General features: G+C 37.3%; 1 protein-coding gene across 2 annotated transcripts in view; it reads right to left on the reverse strand.

Annotated features, from left to right (window-relative positions):
• MARK1 (microtubule affinity regulating kinase 1) overlaps positions 1-20,126 on the reverse strand; it is a 72,315-nt gene that overhangs the window by 18,632 nt on the left and 33,557 nt on the right. For both annotated transcript variants that reach the window (XM_036277377.1, XM_036277376.1), the window contains exons 2-9: positions 19,537-19,740; positions 18,289-18,342; positions 15,782-15,830; positions 14,614-14,679; positions 10,752-10,822; positions 5,624-5,680; positions 3,450-3,686; positions 3,241-3,360 (exon numbers count right to left, since the gene is read on the reverse strand). In XM_036277377.1, the coding sequence (XP_036133270.1) occupies positions 3,241-3,360; positions 3,450-3,686; positions 5,624-5,680; positions 10,752-10,822; positions 14,614-14,679; positions 15,782-15,830; positions 18,289-18,342; positions 19,537-19,740 (858 nt within the window). The remainder of the gene's footprint in view (positions 1-3,240; positions 3,361-3,449; positions 3,687-5,623; positions 5,681-10,751; positions 10,823-14,613; positions 14,680-15,781; positions 15,831-18,288; positions 18,343-19,536; positions 19,741-20,126) is intronic.

Raw genomic sequence — 20,126 nt, forward strand, 5'->3', positions numbered from 1 at the left:
AAGCTCTGGGACAGGAGCAGGGTGGGTGGGGAGGAGGGAGCTTGGTTTTTGGCAACATGAGCTCAAGGAGCTATGGGGTATCCCATCAGACATGTTCGGCAAGTACTTCCGAAGCTCAGGAGAGATCTGGGCCGGGCACGCAGATTCAGGACTCAGCCCCTGTATAATGGCAGTGGTGGGAATTCTACAAGAGAAATGGCAAGATAAGAATCTGGAGAAGAGAATCCAGGGTAGAGCCCCAGGAACACCAGCATTTCAGGGTTAGGAAGAGAAGCCGTCCAACAAAAGGAAACGGAGGAGGAAAGTCTGCACAGTGACATGGAAGGGGCAAAACAACAGCTTTTCAAAGAGGAGGCAGTGCCTGGCCGGTGTGGCTCAGGGGTTGAGCGTCGACCCTGCACCAAGAGGTCGCCGGTTCGATTCCCGGTCAGGGCACATGCCCAGGTTGTGGGCCTGATCCCTAGAGGGGGGCATGCAGGAGGCAGCTTGTCGATGTTCTCTCTCATTCATGTTTCTATCTCTCTCTCCCTCTCCCTTCCTCTCTCTCTAAAATCAATAAAGAAAAAAAAATTAAAAACAAAAACAAAGAGGAGGCAATGGTGTCCTGCCAAATACAGTGATCACTAAAAAAGGAATCCAGTGTGTTAAGCAACAAAGACAGCTGACTTTACTGAGGGCCATGGGGGGGGGGGGGGGAGTTAGGAGCCAGAGGGCAATGCACGCAGGCAGATGGATGGGTGAAGAATGTATGAAAATTGTTTACACACTGAAGATCGGTGTTTTGAAAATAGCAGCTTTTTATACTTGATGGGTGGTGGTGGTGTTGTCAAGTTGATAATAAAATTGGTATGAAAACTAATACAATTTCCACCATCACTGCTATTTCAAGTTTCTTAATGTTCGGTACATGAAATCTTTTTTTTTTTTTAAGTGTCGGGTTTCTCTGGAAAGTCATTTCTGGGAACTTGGAAGCAGAAAACCTTTGTACGGTGAAATCAGTGATATTACGATAATACGTCCGATGCAGACTCTTGATTCTGAGGCTGAAAAACTTGGGAGAAACTGCAACAGGAGCTTCCAGACTATATTCAAACACATCAAGCTGAGTTTCTGATGAGCAAATGTTTTCATTACAATAGTTTGGCTTTTAAATTCAACTCAGAGGAATTCTAATCCTTGGATCCTTTGAATTGTAACGCTAAGAAGAAAGACTTAAATATTTGGCTACTGTAAATTAACCATCTTGAAGACATTAAGTACATCTTACATCTTACCAGTCGTCTACAGACATTTGTAACATCTATTCTCCCAAATAATTTCGTACTATCTTTTCACTCTGCTGATTAGCTGAGCAGAGCCTCCGCTCTGGACATTGTATTAAGTGAAATTCAGGCTGACCAGGCTCCTCCGACCACAGTGAGTCCAACAGAGGGACTGAGAGACTTATGTTCCCACAAAATTTAGAAATGACATGAGACTCCACCACTTTAACTTTTTAACTATTTCCCAGAATTTTCTATGAATAATGGTTGAAAGCAAGTTTAGAAAAGCAATAATGTGAAAGTGATTTGTCTACTGCACACATGTCTCTATTAACACATCATTAACATATCCTTTTACCCACAAAGGAAAACACACACACACACACACACACACACACACACATATCATGGGAGGAACTGATCACATTTAAATCAATAATTCAGTAAAAAACATCTGATAATTGCCCTGGCCGGTGTGGTTCAGCAGTTAGAGTGTCAGCCCATGGACCAAAGAATCACGGGTTTGATTCTGGTCAAGGGCACATACCTGGTCAGGGTTGTGCAGGAGGCAACCAGTCAATGTGTCCCTCTCACGTCAATGTTTTTCTCTCTCTCCCTCTCTCCCACTCTATCGGAAGATAAATAGAAAAATATCCTCAGGTGAGGATTAATATATATATATACACATATATATACATATATATACACACACACACACACACACACATATCTGATAATTGCTTCATTGATATAAAGCATTTAAAGTAATCTCCCAATGGAAGTCACCATCCCTTAACTTCCATCAAAACATACTGTATCTTGCAGTGAAAAATACTTGTGGAAATAAAATGACAAAACCCAAACTGGCCCAAGAGCTCTGTACACAGGCTGCCGGCTCACCAGCACAGAGTTCGGACTCAAAGCCCCATCGCTACACTGAAAACGTCGAGTTTAAGTGAGGTTAACTCTGAATTTTTCTACCCTATCAAACAAGGCAAATAAATGAAGACAAAAAAGTCCTAGTGAATAATATATGCTGAATCTCTGAAATCATCTTAGGTCAGGCTAAAATATCACTCTTAAAAATGAGATGGGTCAAATACTTCAGAAATAAGTTGTTCTAATTGCAGTATCAGAAGGAACTGAAGCTGGACATTTTGGTTATAAGAACCTCCCTCTGATGTTATTCCGCTGTAATAACATACTTAGCACATTTATAATAGTGTCTATTATTATAAATAACCTCACAGGTGGAAGGCAAGTAGGTAACACAACAGGGTGTTAAGAAATGAAATAACTGTTTCCAATGTTCTACTTAAATATTTGCAAATTTTCTGCATTGGTGAGAGATTTCTATTATGTTTTAAATATCAGATACTAATTTTAGACACAGCCATGAAGTATTTACTGGATTCAAATTTTCCCTATCTTCCTTTATTTTCAAAATATGTGTACTTACTAAATACAAGGTTTCTGTATTGGAGGCTTCGTTTTCCTCATTCTCCATCTAAAAGTCCATTTTATCCCTATATTTATGTGGTTTAAAGAATTTTTTTTTCCTTTATTGCTTTTAGAGAGAGGAAGGGGATAGAAGCATCAATGAGAGAGAACATCGACTGGCCGCCTCCTGCATACCCCTCACGGGGGACCATGCCCACAACCTGGGCCTGTGCCCTGACCAGGAATCGAACCGGCGACCTCCTGGTGCATGGGTCAACGCTCAACCACTGAGCCACACTGGCCAGGTGATTTATGTAGTTTTAATTTAATACTTCATTTCAGGACAGAGAATAAATAACAGTCTTTACAGAAATCTACTGTGATAATGTGTTCTTTTTCTATCTCTAAACAAAAGACAAATTAGATGATTTGGCAATTTTCCTAAAAAAAAAAAAAAATTTTTTTTTAAATGCTCTTCAGTCCCTGGAATATTTTAATTGTTAAATTTAAATCTGGAGTACAAAAAATAATGACTTACTTCCAAGCTGCCTCTTTTAATGGGATTCAGCACTAGCAGTTTCTTCAGAAGATTCTCACAGTCGGTAGACATATAGAAGGGGATGCGGTACTTCCCTCGTAAGACGCGCTCCCGCAGTTCCTGAAACAGGCAAAAAACACTGGCTCACGGCTGGCTTTGCACACGATCACGCGTGGGGATAAGGCACGAAGAGCAAACGCGGCGGATACCTTTAAATTCTGGCCGTCAAAAGGCAAGGAGCCACTGACTAAGGTGTAGAGAATGACGCCGAGGCTCCACACGTCCACCTCGGGCCCGTCGTACTTCTTCCCTTGGAAGAGCTCGGGCGCGGCATAGGGGGGGCTTCCGCAAAATGTGTCCAATTTGTTCCCGACTGTAAATTCATTACTAAAACCAAAGTCAGCAATTTTAATATTCATGTCAGCATCAAGGAGAAGGTTTTCAGCCTAAGAGGAAAATAATGAAAAGGACAATGTAAAGAGCCTACATCACATCAGATATCCATCACAACTGTTTCAGAGCCCAGCGATGTATCTCTTGCCTCTCGGTTGTCACTGCACTAGCAGGGCACGTCAATGCACACCTGCTCAGACGTACATCTCCAGAGGGCCACATTTTAACACTATGCAAGGAAAGCGTCATCTGTATGCATTTCTGCAACTGTTTAAGAAAGGTTGTTTAAAACCCATGTTTTCTTCAAGGTAAGTAACATCCTGGAACTGTATCTTAACACGACCTAGTCGAAACAACATCGGTCAACATCACACTAACCTGTTTGGGGCTTAAACTAACACGTTTACCCAACAGCGCTCTGTCTGAATAGAGGACCAATAGTCAATGCAAAGCTAATACCTACAACAACTGCCAATCAGGGTTCCTGCGGCTACTAAGTTCAAGCCTTTGTCCTCTCTTATGGAATGCTTCCTCAACAAGGTTCTATTCTTTCAGCAAAACAGCACAATGCAATACAAACTCCGTTCGATCTTGTCGGTATGAAGCTTCCTTTTGCTGTTTTGAAACCAGTCTCTTCTGGAGGTATATTATGGTAGGAGGCAGGACTTCTCCCCTCCCCTCACGTTCTAAGATGCTGGTTTTCAAAAATCCTAAAGCAGAACCACTCAAAGGAAAAGTTGTAGTGTGCCATTTGTAACTGATTGAGCAATTCCATAAAGTTTTTGCTTCCATACATGTTTTGTTTCAAACTTTGTCACAACTGATAGACTAACAACGTTCTAGGTTGCTCTGCAGTTGTGTTTCATCGGGTTGCCAAAAGGAGTACTATCTGACTAACACTAAAAGGCAGCCTGTGGATCGAAAGAAGATGCCTGTGAACCACAGGGCTCATAAAGGGTAATATGAAAACTTCAGGTGGGCAAAGTGGGCTTACAGTTGTTGGTATGGAAAATGATCCCGTAATTAATATAGAGTAGAGCAAGACTATTCTCTTTCGGTTACTCACAACTGTAAACTTACTTTTGCCTCACTCTGCATGTAAGGGATTCACAGAGCTCAATAGCAGAAAAAGAAACAACTTGATTTAAAAAAAAAATGGCCAAAGCACCGCAATAGCCATGTTTCCAGAGAACACATCAATGGCCGACAGGTCCAGAGAAAGGTGCTCAGTGCCACTCAACATCAGAGAAACGCAAATCAAAGTCACAATGAGATGTCATCCCACTTGTTAGGATGGCTGTCATCAAAAATGGAAGTGTTGGGGAGGTTGCAGAGGAAAGAAAATCCTTGTACACTGTTGACGGGAATGTAAATTGGTACAGACGTTATGGAAAACTGTATGGAGGCCCTCAAAAAAGGAAAACTAGAACTACCACGTGATCCAGCAATCCCTCTTCTGGACATACACCCAATGGAAATGAAACTGGGATCTCCAAGAACACTGTGCTCCAGTGTTCATTGCTGCAAACATTTGCTGATGATCATACCTTTCTCACATCAAAGTGTGTGACTTTCTACTAATCACAGGCATTGGATGCTCCTAAAAATGTTTTCAATGTTTCCTTAGTTCTTGGAGCTTTAATGTAAAGAATGAGAACTGACTCTTTTATCAGACAGACCTGGATTTGTGCCTGGGCCTTGCTTCTGACTGACTTGGGTCTCAGGCCGTTTTAGTTTGGGCCAAAGTTCCATATTTAATAATAAAACAAACTTATTAATGGCGAATCAAATCCTCTAGATTTTGATGCTAGATAACGACTCGTACATTTTCTTAGTGAAAATGTTGCCTTTCATAGCACTGCTGTGAAGATTAAATAAAAACTAATTTCCTTGTACAGCACCTGGCACAATCAGGCAACCAAAGACGGTTCTAATATTTTAAACTATCTATTAATAATTTAAAATTTTATGTTGTAAAATCAGAGCTTACCTTAAGATCACGGTGAACAATGCACTTTTGATGACAATACTGTACAGCAGATACGATCTGAAATAAATATTTGGGTAAAAGATTAAAAATTATTTTATGGTAAAAAAAAATCACAATTTCTTCCAATTATCACCTCCAACTTAGATAAATTACTAACTTGAATTTCAAAGTAATATTTAATAATTTCACTGTTTCCTTAGTTCAGAAAATTACACATATCAAAGTTAAAGTAATGAAATACTCGTAAATGTAGGGAATGTGAAGAAAAGTAGGATTCTCTTGCTAAAATATTGCTGTCAGAGTTGTGAAGATTTTTATGGGTTGTTATATTTCTCTGTTTACATGATCAAATGTGTACAATTTATAGTTTTGGTCAAATGGTTTATTTATCCCAGTGTTGCAATAAGAGCTTTGGCAAACATGAACTAGTACTCCAAGATAGTTGGTTCAAGTTCAAAAAGCAAAACTCTATTTTAGGAATTATATCAAATGTGTTCAACACATGTTTCTTTCATGAGGCCAACTAAGAACTCACCAGGGGGTATTTAGCAACATCCTTTGTGTGTTCAGACATAAAGAAATGTGAAAAATGTGGTGCCTTCAAAATAAACCCAATTATCAAAAGAAAAGAAAAATGAAAGTTAATCTTAAACTTGTCACTTATGCAAGTGGGTGAAATACTCTACGTTGTAAGTAGATCTTGTATGTAATCAAAATTTCCAAACATTTCATATAGGACTCGCTGGGGACAAGTCTAAACAGGGAGATGCCCAACAGATAAAGAGTCAATAGGTTATAGCAATTCTTTTGCCATTATTTACTACATTAAATGCAGAATTGGCCAGATTCTGATAGCAATCAAGTAAGAGCTATTTTGTGCATATAATTATATCTGATGTATAGGAGAAAAATCATTTGTTTCTCTTTTTTTAAATATGTTTCTATTGATTTACTAGAGAGAGAGGAAGGGAGAAAGACAGAAACATCCATGAGAGAGAAAAACATCGATTAGCCTCCTCCTGCACGCCCCTCACTGGGGATCAAGCCTGCAACCTGGGCATGTGCCCTGGTGGGGAATCGAACCGGGACCTCTCAGTCCATGGGACGGCACTGAATCCACTGAGCCACACCAGCCGGGCTAGCAGGACAACCATTTTCACACACAGCAGAACATTCAATTCTGTGATTCAGTTCAATGTAACACAGTTTGAATGCCGAATACTGGTTAGACATTAACACATGGAGATAGTAATGAGATTTCTAGAAGCCTAAAGGTGATGTGAAGCATGACCATGCTAAAAAAAAAACAAACTTCTAAGTAATAGATGTGAAACTGACAGTTGAGTATTCTAAAATTACCCTGATGTGTACTAAAATGGTTCAAAGACAGAGAAGACATGAATTCAAAACAAAATCAACACACCATGAGTAATATGTGATTCAATTACATTTCTTTGAGGCAACAGTTTATTGAGTACCTGCTATGTGCAAGAAAATGTGCTAGGGAAAATACAAAAATTAACACTGCGTGGACCCTGCCCTTAAGGAGCTAGCGGTCTGAGTAGGAGGAGAAAACGTGTGTATGAGTAACCATAATACAAGGCAGAGCCACAGAGGCGGCAGGGCAAAGAGGTGAGGACATCCTAAAACACGAAGAATCAGTTGTTAGAAATGCCTCCTGGAGTTGGTGACACTTGAGCCAGGCCATCCTTGCAGGACAGTGACATTCTAAAACGTGGAGATTTGGTGAGGAGGAGAAGGGGGGTGAGGGGGTGAAAGGCACTCATGCTGAGACCACAACCATTTGCAACGTGGGAGGGAAATGGTAATAGTCAACCTTGACAGGCAGGTTGGCAAGTTTCTGAATTCCAAACTAAGCAGGTACTACGCAACCACCACATGTTTCTGAGCAGAAAGATTATGAATGTCAATGAATATGAAGTGTGAGTCCCCAAAATACAGCAGAACCTTACAGTGCATATTTAATTTATAGCGTGTTTTCTTAACCAATATGCTTCGAAATTCTAATATCCAATGTTTATTAAAATAAGAGATCTATACATTTATATGTAGACATTAATACATCTTTTTTTTTAACTCTTGATTTTTTTTCTTTATTGATTTTAGAGAGAGAGGAAGGGAGAGGGAGAGAGAGATAGAAACATTGATGAGAGAGAACATCGACTGGCTGCCTTCATGCTCCCCACTGGGGATTTGGCCCACAACCTGGGCATGTGCTTTGACCGGGAATCAAACCGGTGACCTCTTGGTGCAGGGGTTGATGTTCAACCACTAAGCCACACCGGCCGGGTGATATTAACACATCTTTTTTTTTTTTTATCCTCACTCAAGGACATTGGAAAGAGGGAGGAAGAGAGAGAGAGAAACATTGATGTGAGAGAGACACATCGACTGGCTGCCACCCACACAACCCCATGGGGCCGGGGACAAACTGCAACCGAGGTACGTGCCCTTAGCGGGAACTGAACCGGGGACTCTCTGCTCCACGGGCCAATGCTCTAACCGCTGAGCCAAACCGGCCAGGGCATATCTTATTGAACATAATACATGGGCTATAGTATGTTCATACTATAAGGTTATACTTGTATCATGGATGTCACAAATTTACTGATAATGACATTCTCTTTTTCCAGTCCCTTTGTCTTGATACAGTGGAGAAGGCATACTATCGATGGTTTGGTCCCCAAACATGCATTCACACTGCGCAGAACAACGTCCATGACAGCAGTACTTCTGCAATAAATATCCCCTGGGCCCTAAAGCCTTAAGAACGGAAAGAAAATTAAAGAGAATACTTCGTATTAAGCATTCATTCTCTCCAAACTCTTTGACCTCTGACCTCTAGCCGTCAAACCTGGTGGTTTGTAATACGTCCACACTTACCTAGCCAGGTACAATTTCTGCTGAGAAAGAAATTCTGGCTTCTGACTCCGCAAGAACCCATCCACAGGGCAGGGTTTTACTGCACTGGTCTAGGGCCAGACCTCTCACCTCAAAACATCCGTAAACAGGGTGCAGGAATTCTCCTTACAGTCTGTTACAGATTGTGAGAACATGAATACTACCAGCCCTGAACTGGCCCTAAGACCAGACAGGTCAGTGTTTTGCTGTGAGATGCAACTGTTAGGGTCGCTTTGCAATTAGTTATTAAGTGGGTCAGGAGTTCCCAAGCTTGAAGCAGCAGCCTTGACGTTGGAAGAGTGCAGTCAATACTACAATTTTCTTGCAGGCTAACAAATCCTAAGGAATGCAGGGTCATTGTATGAGCAATGGCTGCTAAAGTGGCCTTAAACTGTCCAGTGTCTTAGCTGGGTCTAACAGTATGGTCAAGGGCATATACAGGGGTTAGCAAAAGTAGCTTTACAGTTGTGAGTATGTGGAACACAAGAGTTTATTCCTGTATTATTATTTATGAATGATTGTATTATTTGTTTGTATTACAGCTGTAAACCTTTTGCCCACCCCTGTAGAAACAGCTGGAGAGTCCTGAGAAAAAGGGGCACAAAAAAACCCTGTTTAACTTTTTGATACAGTTTTCTCCAAATGGATCCCAGAGTGAGTCTGTTGGGTGAAACCTCTGCTGTGACTCTCACAGAATCATGACTGCTTAGCACACATTTTGCAAAATGCTTTCTGCCAAAGATATCCGTAGCCTGTTATTCAGGATAGATCCCTGGAAGCGCCCATCGTAAAATAGCTGAATCTAAAAACAACTGGTAATAAGGAAGCAACTTTGAGAAACGGAATGGTGTTCAGCCACACACTATTAAATTATTTCTGATCCTGGGCTGGAAGTCCAGACCCAGGCTTACCTTACTAATGCACTTTGTGCTCATTACTTTACATATCATTGTTGTTTCTTTCTTTCTTTCTTCTTCTTCTTCTTCTTTTTTTTTTTTTTTGTGGTACATGCCCCTAGCAGGAACCGAACCCGGGACTCTCTGGTCCGTAGGCCGACGCTCAACCGCTGAGCCAAACTGGCCAGGGCATAAATAATACTCTTCAAGTAGTTTTCATATCATTGTTGTTTTAATAGCAGTCAAAGATGTTTTAATTAGTAGCTGACCAGCAAGAAAATTCCAATTGGCATTAAACATTCCCACTGGGATCTGAATGTATATTTTAAACTGTTATACTCACACATTCTTTTTAGTCAGCTGGTTTTGTTGATTGGTCGAAAACATAATACTTTGTTAACATACATGTAAATTCTCTTAGAGGAAACTCTGATTTCAGTATTCGGTGTTTCCCAAACTTATTGATTACAGGGCCCCTTTAATTGTAGAATCAGTGTTCATGCTTACAGAAGAGGTATTGAGCTATTTTTAAATGAACTCTTTTAAATTCCCAATATTTACAATCCCAAAGTTTGGAAAATCGTAAGTTGTCTGCTGAAACTTGACTTCAGTAAGTTCTAAAAACAATTTATAATGTATTAATTTGTTATTTCTATAGTAATTTATATAGTATGCTAATCTTAATCCCTGTATTCCGAAAAATTAAAAATAAAATCCTAGCTCAACTTCAATTACTTTTTCTAATTTTATCATTTCTGTAACAAGCCATAGTTAAGTCGGACATGAAATACAAGTATCTTACCACATTCTTCTGCCACATTTGCAAGGTTCCTTACCTACCTGACTAAATAAAATTGACCAGAGTCTTTAAATCTATAAAAATATGAGTTCTAATTCCAAGACATCTTTAATTATAAAAGAAAATAATACAATAACCTCTTTAAATAGTACACATATATACAGTATATATAGAGCTAACAATACTTGTCAATGATTATTGGATAAAGGATTAAGTATTTCTTTTCTCTCTCAGTCTAGACTGTATTTCCAAGACTATCAAAGGGTTAATGTCTCACCTATAAGCATTTCACGCTTTATGATCATCTGAAAATAACCACTTGCAACTCTTAAATTTAAATTCAGGAAGAACAGATTTCTGTCTCAGTTTTCCATTCATCAAAAAAAAGTATAAGGAAGCAAGAAAGTTTCTTTTCAAAAAAACCACATACCCTGAAGTCGAGTCTGTAACACTGTCCATTGTACATTACTCAAAACAGAAGCAAAACAAAGTTGAAAACCACTTTGCGTACCTGCCTAAATTTTGCACGAGCCTCTTTTTCTTTCATTCTTCCATGGGCAACTAAGTAATCAAATACTTCACCTGAATCAGAAAGGTAAAGCAGGCAGTAAAATACACATAAGATTTTCAGTGAACAATATATGCAATGTCAAGCGTGTGCCTTGTTTTCAGAGAAGCTTCTGGCCCACAATTTTCTGATAGTTCTAGGTAAATTACCAACTATTCCATGAATAGAAGACAAAAAAGGAAAAAAATTAAATATAGAATTGAATATTTGTAACAGCTTATGATTCAGCAAAACTCTTTAAAGAGTAAGTTATAGAAACATGACCAAGAAAACGAGCTTTCTGCTTTTCAAGTATTATGTAAAAAAATACAGTCAACTCTTTATTATCTGTTCTAATAAGGGGAAGCCACAGCACGGGCAATTAGAAATTACATTTGGCTTTGTACTGGGGTCTCCACTTCAAATAAAATAACAAAAGTCTTACTACGTTGGGGCTCTCTCCTTTAAATTCACGTAGCCTTGGTCAAATTCCCTCTCTCTAGTGCCACACACATTGATACCTTTCTTTTCTTTCCTACACTCTGATTATGTTTATTCTCATCATATTCATTCCATTTTGTACCTGACTACTTTTTAGACAGAATTAAATCATCCTCACGTACATCTCCTATCATCTCAAATGAACTTGAACTATTTGAACTATTGAACACCATCATCATATTCATCCTTTCTTTGTATTCCCAGCCTCATGATAGACACAAAGTGGCCAGACAGTACATATTTATTGAAATAATTTAAAGACAACTAAAAACTGTAGAAATTTTCTATTAGGTCCATTACTTAACATATTTGTAAGTTACTTCATTTTTTTTTTCTAGTCAATAAGAAGAAAAATAAACCCTCAAGTTAATATTTAGTAACATTAAAAATAAAATATCTCCATATAAGGCCGAAATTTATTTTTTGTATCCTTTTAATCACAATTTACACCATATAGATATGCATGCATGCTAAAAACTCACAAACTGGATTAAATAGTGCTTGTAAAGTTCAGCAAAGTAGTTAAAAACTCTAACTTTCGTATCAGACCAATTTTGGTACGATTCCTGGTTTAGCTCCAAAGTAATTATTGGGAGACATTAGGAAGGTTGCTCAATTTCGTTAAGACCAAGTTTCTATCTATCGCCTGTCTCACATGGCTTTTGTGAGGATTACATGAAACAATGCATGTGCTCAGCACAGTGACTGGCATATAGTAAGCACTCAATAAATTCTCTGTTTATATCCAGGTATACAGATATATTACATATACATGTATATGCAATATCAATCCTGGGATATAAATGAAATACTAAAAACCAAATATGTAATGGTGTATATCAGATGAAGCTAATACATCTACCATGTCAGACAGCATATTATTTAAATGATTAAATGGGATGATGAAAACAGAGAAATGAATGGGTGCTCTACTTGACTCGTCATAGTAGTTAATTCCAGGTGTGTGAGTTTAGGCTGGGAAAGGTACACAGAAGAGTTCAAAAATCTGGACTACTCCTGGGGTCTGCCTGGAACAGTTAGACCCCAAATGTTGGCATGACTCAGTCCTTCACTCATTATTTATTGTTTATTTATGGTTTGCTTCCCCAACTAGAATATAATCTTCCCCAGGGAAGGGACCTAGCCTTGCTCACGCATGGTCCCCAGCACCCAGAACATTACCTAGTACATGGTAAACACTTAATAAATATTGTTTGCATGAAGGAAAGCAGAATAAACACACCATTCCAGTGTAGCCTCGACACCTACTTTTAATAAGCTCTTTTGGACAAAATGCGGTTCCCTGTCTTCTCCATCACTGGAGATTTTTTGTCCCATCAGTGAACCCAAAGCAACCGACCTACTCGTGGCCAAAAGGCCGCTGTCGGACTCCGCTCTTCTTGTTCATGCTAGATGTCTGCGTGCATGTCAGACTCAATCCTAAAATATCTGGAGGTTTCAGAGGAAAAATAGAAAGTGTTGAATTTTCCAGAGTAGCCTTGCCAAGATGAAAAGGGCAAGAAAACGATGCTAGATTTACTGCCAGAACCATGGTGGTTCTGATACAGGGCTGCTGACTGGCAAGACCCAGGGAAATCGATCACTCGGCAGTCAGAGCCGCTGAGGGACCACCTGGTCGGGGCTGAATTCCAGTACACGGTCTCACACTGCCCTGCTCCTTCCTGCTACTGCAGCAGCAGCGAGGACTGTCCCTCGCCCCAGCTACCGGCCCCCTTCATTAGCACCAATAGAGAGTTGACTGTACTTACCACTCACTGTTAAAAGAGTTTACCTATTAAGGCCTCTGGTGGCAGACCTTCATAAACACAGAATGGTGTCCACAGATGTTTAGCAGTGGATAATTTCTCCTATCAAAGCACATCTAGCCCCTTTCCCTAGACTTTAAATGACTAAAATGAAAAACAAAAAACAAAAAGGCTGACTGAACTAAAAATAATACTCAGGGTTCCCACGCTGACAAAATGTTATACAAATTTAACTAAAGGATAGAAAAATAGAGTAACAGTTCATTATGTATGTGGTTTATTTTTTGTTTTTCGGTGAGTTTGTTCATTTTATTATAGACCTTCATTTTATGCAAATTTGCATGGCAGACTAACTGTTTAAAATCCAATAATAATAAAACATTAATAACATAGGTTTTCGGATTAAGTAAAAAAATCTGCACTGAAATGACTTCAGAGTGGAAGAAAAGCTTTGTAAAAACTAAATCTATTAAAACTTTCAATCTCCATTAAAAAAAAACAACAACTAAAAATGCAATTAAAATTGATTTAATATTGGCAGTAAAAAAATTTTTGAAATCTAAGAGACAGTATAAAAATACATAACTTAGATATTATGGACCAGAATAATCCTCTTTATTCTAGTTACACAAAATCTGAATCACTAGGAAAATCTATATACTTTATCAGCTAAAAGTACTCAACACTGTTTTCCTATTGATTAGCAAAAGAGTTAATTAGCCAAAGTGATTTAAATACTTAGAGCTGCCCTCCCTCTTCTTCAATTACTTACATTTTCTGAGCCCTTACCACCTCCAAGTATTCCTGTTTTCATTTATTGAATAATTTAACTCCATACATTTTAAACCTAGTCCTCAGAAAGCTGTCCTGTGCCTAATGAACTGTGGTTTCCAGCCAGTGTGTCGCTCACTTGAGGGAAAAGCAGGCGAAACGGTTTTCCATATACCTCAGTGTTTCGAAATAATTCCTATTTTTGACATGAGGCAGTCAGAATATATATTACCGTCTACTACAAATGCATCGTACTCCTTCCCTGCCAACTCAGTCTTTTAACTTTGAAAATACATAGATCAACATTTGTTTAAATTAAAACATTTTATGGATTATCTTGAAAACGTATGTATATTGAGAATCTGTCATATAAGAATAATCAGTGAAATAAATATTTGACCTAGAATATTCCTTGGCCATAGACTTTATTAAATATATTCTGAATTTGAGCTTTCCTGCTGATAGTCAAGACCTTCATCATAATAATATGACATATTATACTATTTAGAAAAGAGAATCAAACCATTCAGAGATAACAATGCAAATTTAGAGTTTTAAAAATGTCCGTAAGTAATTTTTAAATATGCCCAAAAATCTAACTTTTAAATGTAGGATCAATAGGTCTTGAAAGCAAACACCGGATTTTCCTTAAGGTATCGCTTAAAGGCATTTTAATAAAACTATAAATTCATTAACAACAACAGAGACATAAATGCTATAATTACTCTTTAGGTGTTGACAGTTCTCTGTCTCACCAAAGAGAACTTTTCAAGCCCTCTCATCCTTACCCCCACTTGCGTATTCCATGACTAAATACAGGGTCTTCTCTGTTTCAATAACTTCAAACAATTTTACTGAAAAAGAAATTCAAAATATAACTCTGTAACTGTTAGCACGTATTGGATATGTTTTAATAAAATTTAAGGTAACACTAAACCAGTGGACAATCTGAGTATTTATTAAAGATTACTAATTACAAATTTAAGTTTTAAAGTTATCTCAAGGGTTATTACTATGGTGGAGGGACACTACTTACCATAGTGACTGGGAACCAACTGGAGGTCAAAAGACAGTTAAGTTTCTGGCATTAAAAAAACCATTGCTTTTTCTAATTAGAATAAGGTAATAAAAGAAAAACCTTAAAATCAGAAGAATAAAACTTTTTTTTGCAATAATAAAATTTTAACTAAAGCTTTAAAAAATATATTATAATGAGCTTATCATAAACTGTCAAATAATCTTTAGTAAAGAAACAAAAAGAAATCTACAAATATGTGATAATATAAAAATTTGTGGTTAAAAACTACTAAATGATCAGATTTATGTAGTTGAAATTATACACCACAAATACTAGATTAAGATTTCTAATAAACGTAAGATTTTTAAATGTGCATAGAACAAGTGTTTAAACAACAGATTAAAAAAAAAGAATTGCTTTCTACTTAAAATCCAGTGACTTCATATAAAACAAGTAATCAATACATTTATTTGTAAATACAAGAGAAACCCAGAATTTCTGGAAATAAACTCACTAAAACTGATATCAGCTCTGTATTTTAATAAAAATTAGTTGTTTTGTCTATTAACTATGATAAAATCTTTAGGCATATTTGTGGAATTCATTTTTTTTAATAAATATCTAAATGGCATACAATCTCTCTTTAGAGAGACTAAGTAAGGAGATACAAAAACATGTACTGTGCCTGGATTAACTGCAAGTCATATCCCTCATTTTAGTGGAAGGCGGGGACAGCAAGGCAGTACAAAACAATCATCTGGAGCCTTCAGTTAACTTCTTTAGATTCTATTTTTACTCAAAGCATCACTTCTCAGGTTATCACTCAGGTTTCAGGTTATCACTTTTCTTCTACTTATATAAACATCCTTAAAATTGTGCCTTTTCAAATACACTCGAAGGAAAACGCCGCAATGCTAATTTGTATATACGTTTCGTACCTATGTTAGGATGATTCAGTATCTTCATTATTCGTACTTCTCGAAACAACTGTTGGAGAAAACAGGTAGACATACTCCTGTTAGAAAAGAACACTCAAGCGGAGAACCAACCAGAACACCCATTCGAAGAAATTCATCTACTTGCAACATACTACAGGTCCCTGGTAACTAAGAAACAATGTGGTCCTCAGTCCCATCTCTACCTTTGCTGAGACTCGGTTTCCAGGACAATTTTAACAAGATGAATTCAAATGATTTGTTCTCTTTGTCTCTCCTCTCTCTCTCTCTCTCTCTTTCTCTCTCAACTATATACAATAAATCTTAAACTTCTATTTGACTGCTCTTCATTACCCAGAATAAAAGAAAAATACTGTGGATATGAAACTAAATGATTCTTCATGTGATTTTTACCTATAAACCACCTCCCTTGGGGGGATGGACTCTTCAGTTGTCTCTACTGGTTGATCAGATAGTTTATGAAAGATAAAATACTATAAGCCTATATTTAAATAAAATTTGAAAAGGAAGCAAACTATTTTCAGTAGCATTTTAAGGGTGCCTTGCATAACAGTAGAAAATATTAAACATATAGTGACCGCTTTATATAAAACCAAAACAAAATGAAAAGAAGTCACTTGAAACTGAATGTTACAATTTCCCTTCCTTTTTTTTTTTTTTACTTGGAAATGATATAAGCCCATTTATTTTCAAAAGCATGATTTGCATTTCGTTTACTGTATGTTGCCTTAGACTCTAAGGCTTAGAGTATGTGTTGGAATCAAAATCAAGCAAGTAGTTCTAGAAAATAGGAGAACCAACCATTGATGATATTCCAAAAAGTCTATGTTAAGCCATATGTGTTTTGTCAGAATCAAATTTAAAGTTGGTGCTTTCAGAGGTTATATTTCTCTTAAGAAGATACACAAATGGCCAGAAAGAACATGAAAAGGTGCTCAATATTATTCATCATCAGGGAAAAGCAAGTCAAAACCACAATGAGGTATCACCTCAGTCTCCCATGGGAAAAAAATGAACACCAGAAAATAATAAGTGTTGATGAGGATGTGTAGAAAATATATGTATACCCCAAAAACTGAAAGCAGAGATTCAAACACATATTTGTAAACTCATGTTCATAGCAGAGTTATTCACACATTCATATAAAATAATTTTTTTAATGAAATCTATGATACTTGTCACTTTCATAATTAAAAATGACACATCAATAAATAGAATGTCAAAGTAATTCATTCATGTTGAAAACAGCTACTTTCAATAACTGAAATGCCTTCTTGTCTTAATACTGGACAAGGAGCACACGTCTGACCTCCCAGGGGTCTTCAATACACATTTACTCTGTGACTCTGACCCCTTTATGTTCTAATACAAATCAAAATGGATATTATCTTATTCTAAACAAAATTAACATGCAAGGCAGAAATGTTAAAATATGTGTTTCATTTTTAAAGTACCAAAATGTGGCCCTGACCGGTTTGGCTCAACAGTTAGAGCATCAGCCTGCGGACCAGGAAGTCCCGGGTTCGATTCTGGCCAAGGGCACGTACCTCAGTTGTGGTTCGTCCCTGGCCCCGGTTGGGGTCATGAGGGTGGCAACCAATCGAAGTTTCTCTCTCTCTCTCCCCGCACCCACCCTCTCCCCCCCGACTCTGTCTGAAGATAAATGTAAAAATACCCTCAGGTGAGGATTAAAAATAATAAAATCAAAATAAAGTACTAACATGTGTAACTGAGAATGTTTTCTCACATAAGCAAGTAATAAAGCAACATGAAATAGTTACCAGGTTTTAGGGCAATCCCCATTCTAACTGCTTTTTATCCTTCCCCCTTTTCTTATATTTTCATCCTTTGAAGAAATAAGTTAGCCGAAACACTAGTTCTTGTGGAAGAAGGAAAAAAACGCTAGGGGAGTGATAAAAGGAAATCTACCCATGGACAATACTAAATTATAATTTTTTAAAAATATGCTTTTATTGATACTCTAGAGAGAGGACGGGAGAGAGAGAAATATTGATGTGAGAGAGACATCGATAGGCTGCCTCCTGCACACCCCCTAGTGGAGATGGAACCCAAAACCTGGGCATGTGCCCTGACCAGGAATCCAACCAGGACCACTCAGTCCATGAGAGGGTGATCAATGCCCTCAGCCACACCCGCCAGGCAACAATACTAACTTACAAATAGATGTTTAACAAAGAAGGATCCTGGATACATTCAAATATTTGATCCTAAGTTTTTATTCTACTGAGTTAAACACAAAATTCCTTTCATATGGTACATGCATTTGAGTAGTAGATATTTTTCAAATAACTACTTCAAAAATAGTATTTCAATATTAAATATAAATATGTTTTATAGCATGTTTTTTCTTAATATATTGGTGCAATATATTATTTCACCTAACTGAAAATTTAGGATAACCGGCTTTATAGGACTCATATATTAATTAATAAAGTCACATTCTAATTACTATTAAAATAATTAAATACCTTTTGTAGACTGGTAGGATTTAGCTGAGTTTTATCTATTATTTTCACAGCAACCTGAAAAAGAGAATCATTAAACTGTATTTGAGGATAGCTGTTTTAATGAATAAAATATTAGAAAGAAAATATCTTTTGTTTCATTTTGAACTAGATATAACTTAGTGTTCCCATAATTAGATGGCAAACTTTTGATAATCCGGCAGGCTTAAAATACATTCCATTGATCCACATCTTTAACCCTTTTGATTCTAAGTCAATGAAATGACACTTTTGTTATTTCTTCCAAGTTTCCTCTTTTAAAATAAAAATCATCTGCATCTTAATCTTTTACTCATGATCTTGGTAAGTTACAATTAGCAGAGGGGAGGAGCTTATAAATTTTCAGTAACTTAAATATTATGTGTAACTTATCAGTAACTTAAAAATTCATATTAGCTGGGTAGAGAGACTGGCCACCCAGGCTTAGTTATAGTAGACGAACAAAGTAGATTTGAATGCTCTAAGTCTTTGCCTGTTATAGACTGCATCTGAACAGTCTGGGGTCAGAATGGACAGAGAGAACTAACGTCAACCGAAGTGACAATAATATTAAGTAGAGAGCAAAATCGAAACTTACCAAAAACACTTTATGACAGAATTTTTATAATGTCCTAAATGGATCCAGTAAACATCATGTAATATAGAATGGTAGATGTTTAACTACTTTTAATCTTTAACACAGAAATTATTACGTATATCAGTATTTATAATAATCATTAAACATATAAATGTTTCTATATAAATACACATTTAAAACATGTGCATTAACTTTCTTAGAAAACATCTGTGTAACAATACTAGCCCATTGTGGTCTCTCAGTAGATAAAAATTAGTGGGTTACTTTCTACACATTTATACCTGATTTTTAATAAAGACTTATACTATCTCTGTTCCAAAAGTTGGGTAGCAAAGGTAATCTAAAATATTTACAGAAACCATATCACAAAAGACAGAAGTTTGAGAAAAGCTCATTTGCATCAGACCTGATCTTTGAGATGCTAATATGTAGGGATGAACCTTTTCTAAACATCGAAGGTCAACTTTTTAGGCTATGATACAGCTCTATCTAGCATGGTCCGCTCATACACATCCCACATTGCAACTGCCATTTATCCTCAGCATCAGCTCAGGGAAAGCTTTGTAATATACAGACTCTGGAGAGGTAAATATTCAGTATCCAAGTAAATATGAAAGGGCATCATGAAAACTTACCTCTCTCCCAGTCAGAACATGTCTCGCCAATTTCACTTTGGCAAAATTCCCCTTTCCTATTGTTTTTTGTAAACGATAATTTCCGATGTGAGGCTGTTCGTCCGTCGCTGACGTGATGGAGTTTCTGCACCGAGGGATGTTCTGCCTGCTACTCGACTTGGTAGGCTGAGTATGTGCTTCAGTGTATCCATCCACAGACGTATGCTGGGGAAATGGGTGCGAGATGTCATCATTAATTCAATGATAAAAGGACAGTTAAAGAGGCTACAAATAATTTTCATTAATAATTCATCTGGAATGCAAATACACTGCACTACACAATTTGATAGTTTGGGCATTCTATATGTAATTTCTATTAGACTTTGGTTCCTTTTGCCGGGGGGGAATATAACTATTTAAAATGAAATGTTCTGCATAGCTTTAGGCATAGGCTTATGATTTAAAAAGATAAATGGTGAGGTAGCTAGGAGCCCCACAGGCCTTAACTCCTCTAAGGGTGTTATTTGTTTAATTGAGATGACATCACGATCCAGAATTCCTTCATTAAAGGGTCTTCAATGCCAAGATAAACAACCTCATGAGCACAGTAC

This window comes from Molossus molossus, unplaced genomic scaffold (assembly GCF_014108415.1).
Source record: "Molossus molossus isolate mMolMol1 unplaced genomic scaffold, mMolMol1.p scaffold_m16_p_23, whole genome shotgun sequence".
Lineage (NCBI taxonomy): Eukaryota > Metazoa > Chordata > Mammalia > Chiroptera > Molossidae > Molossus > Molossus molossus.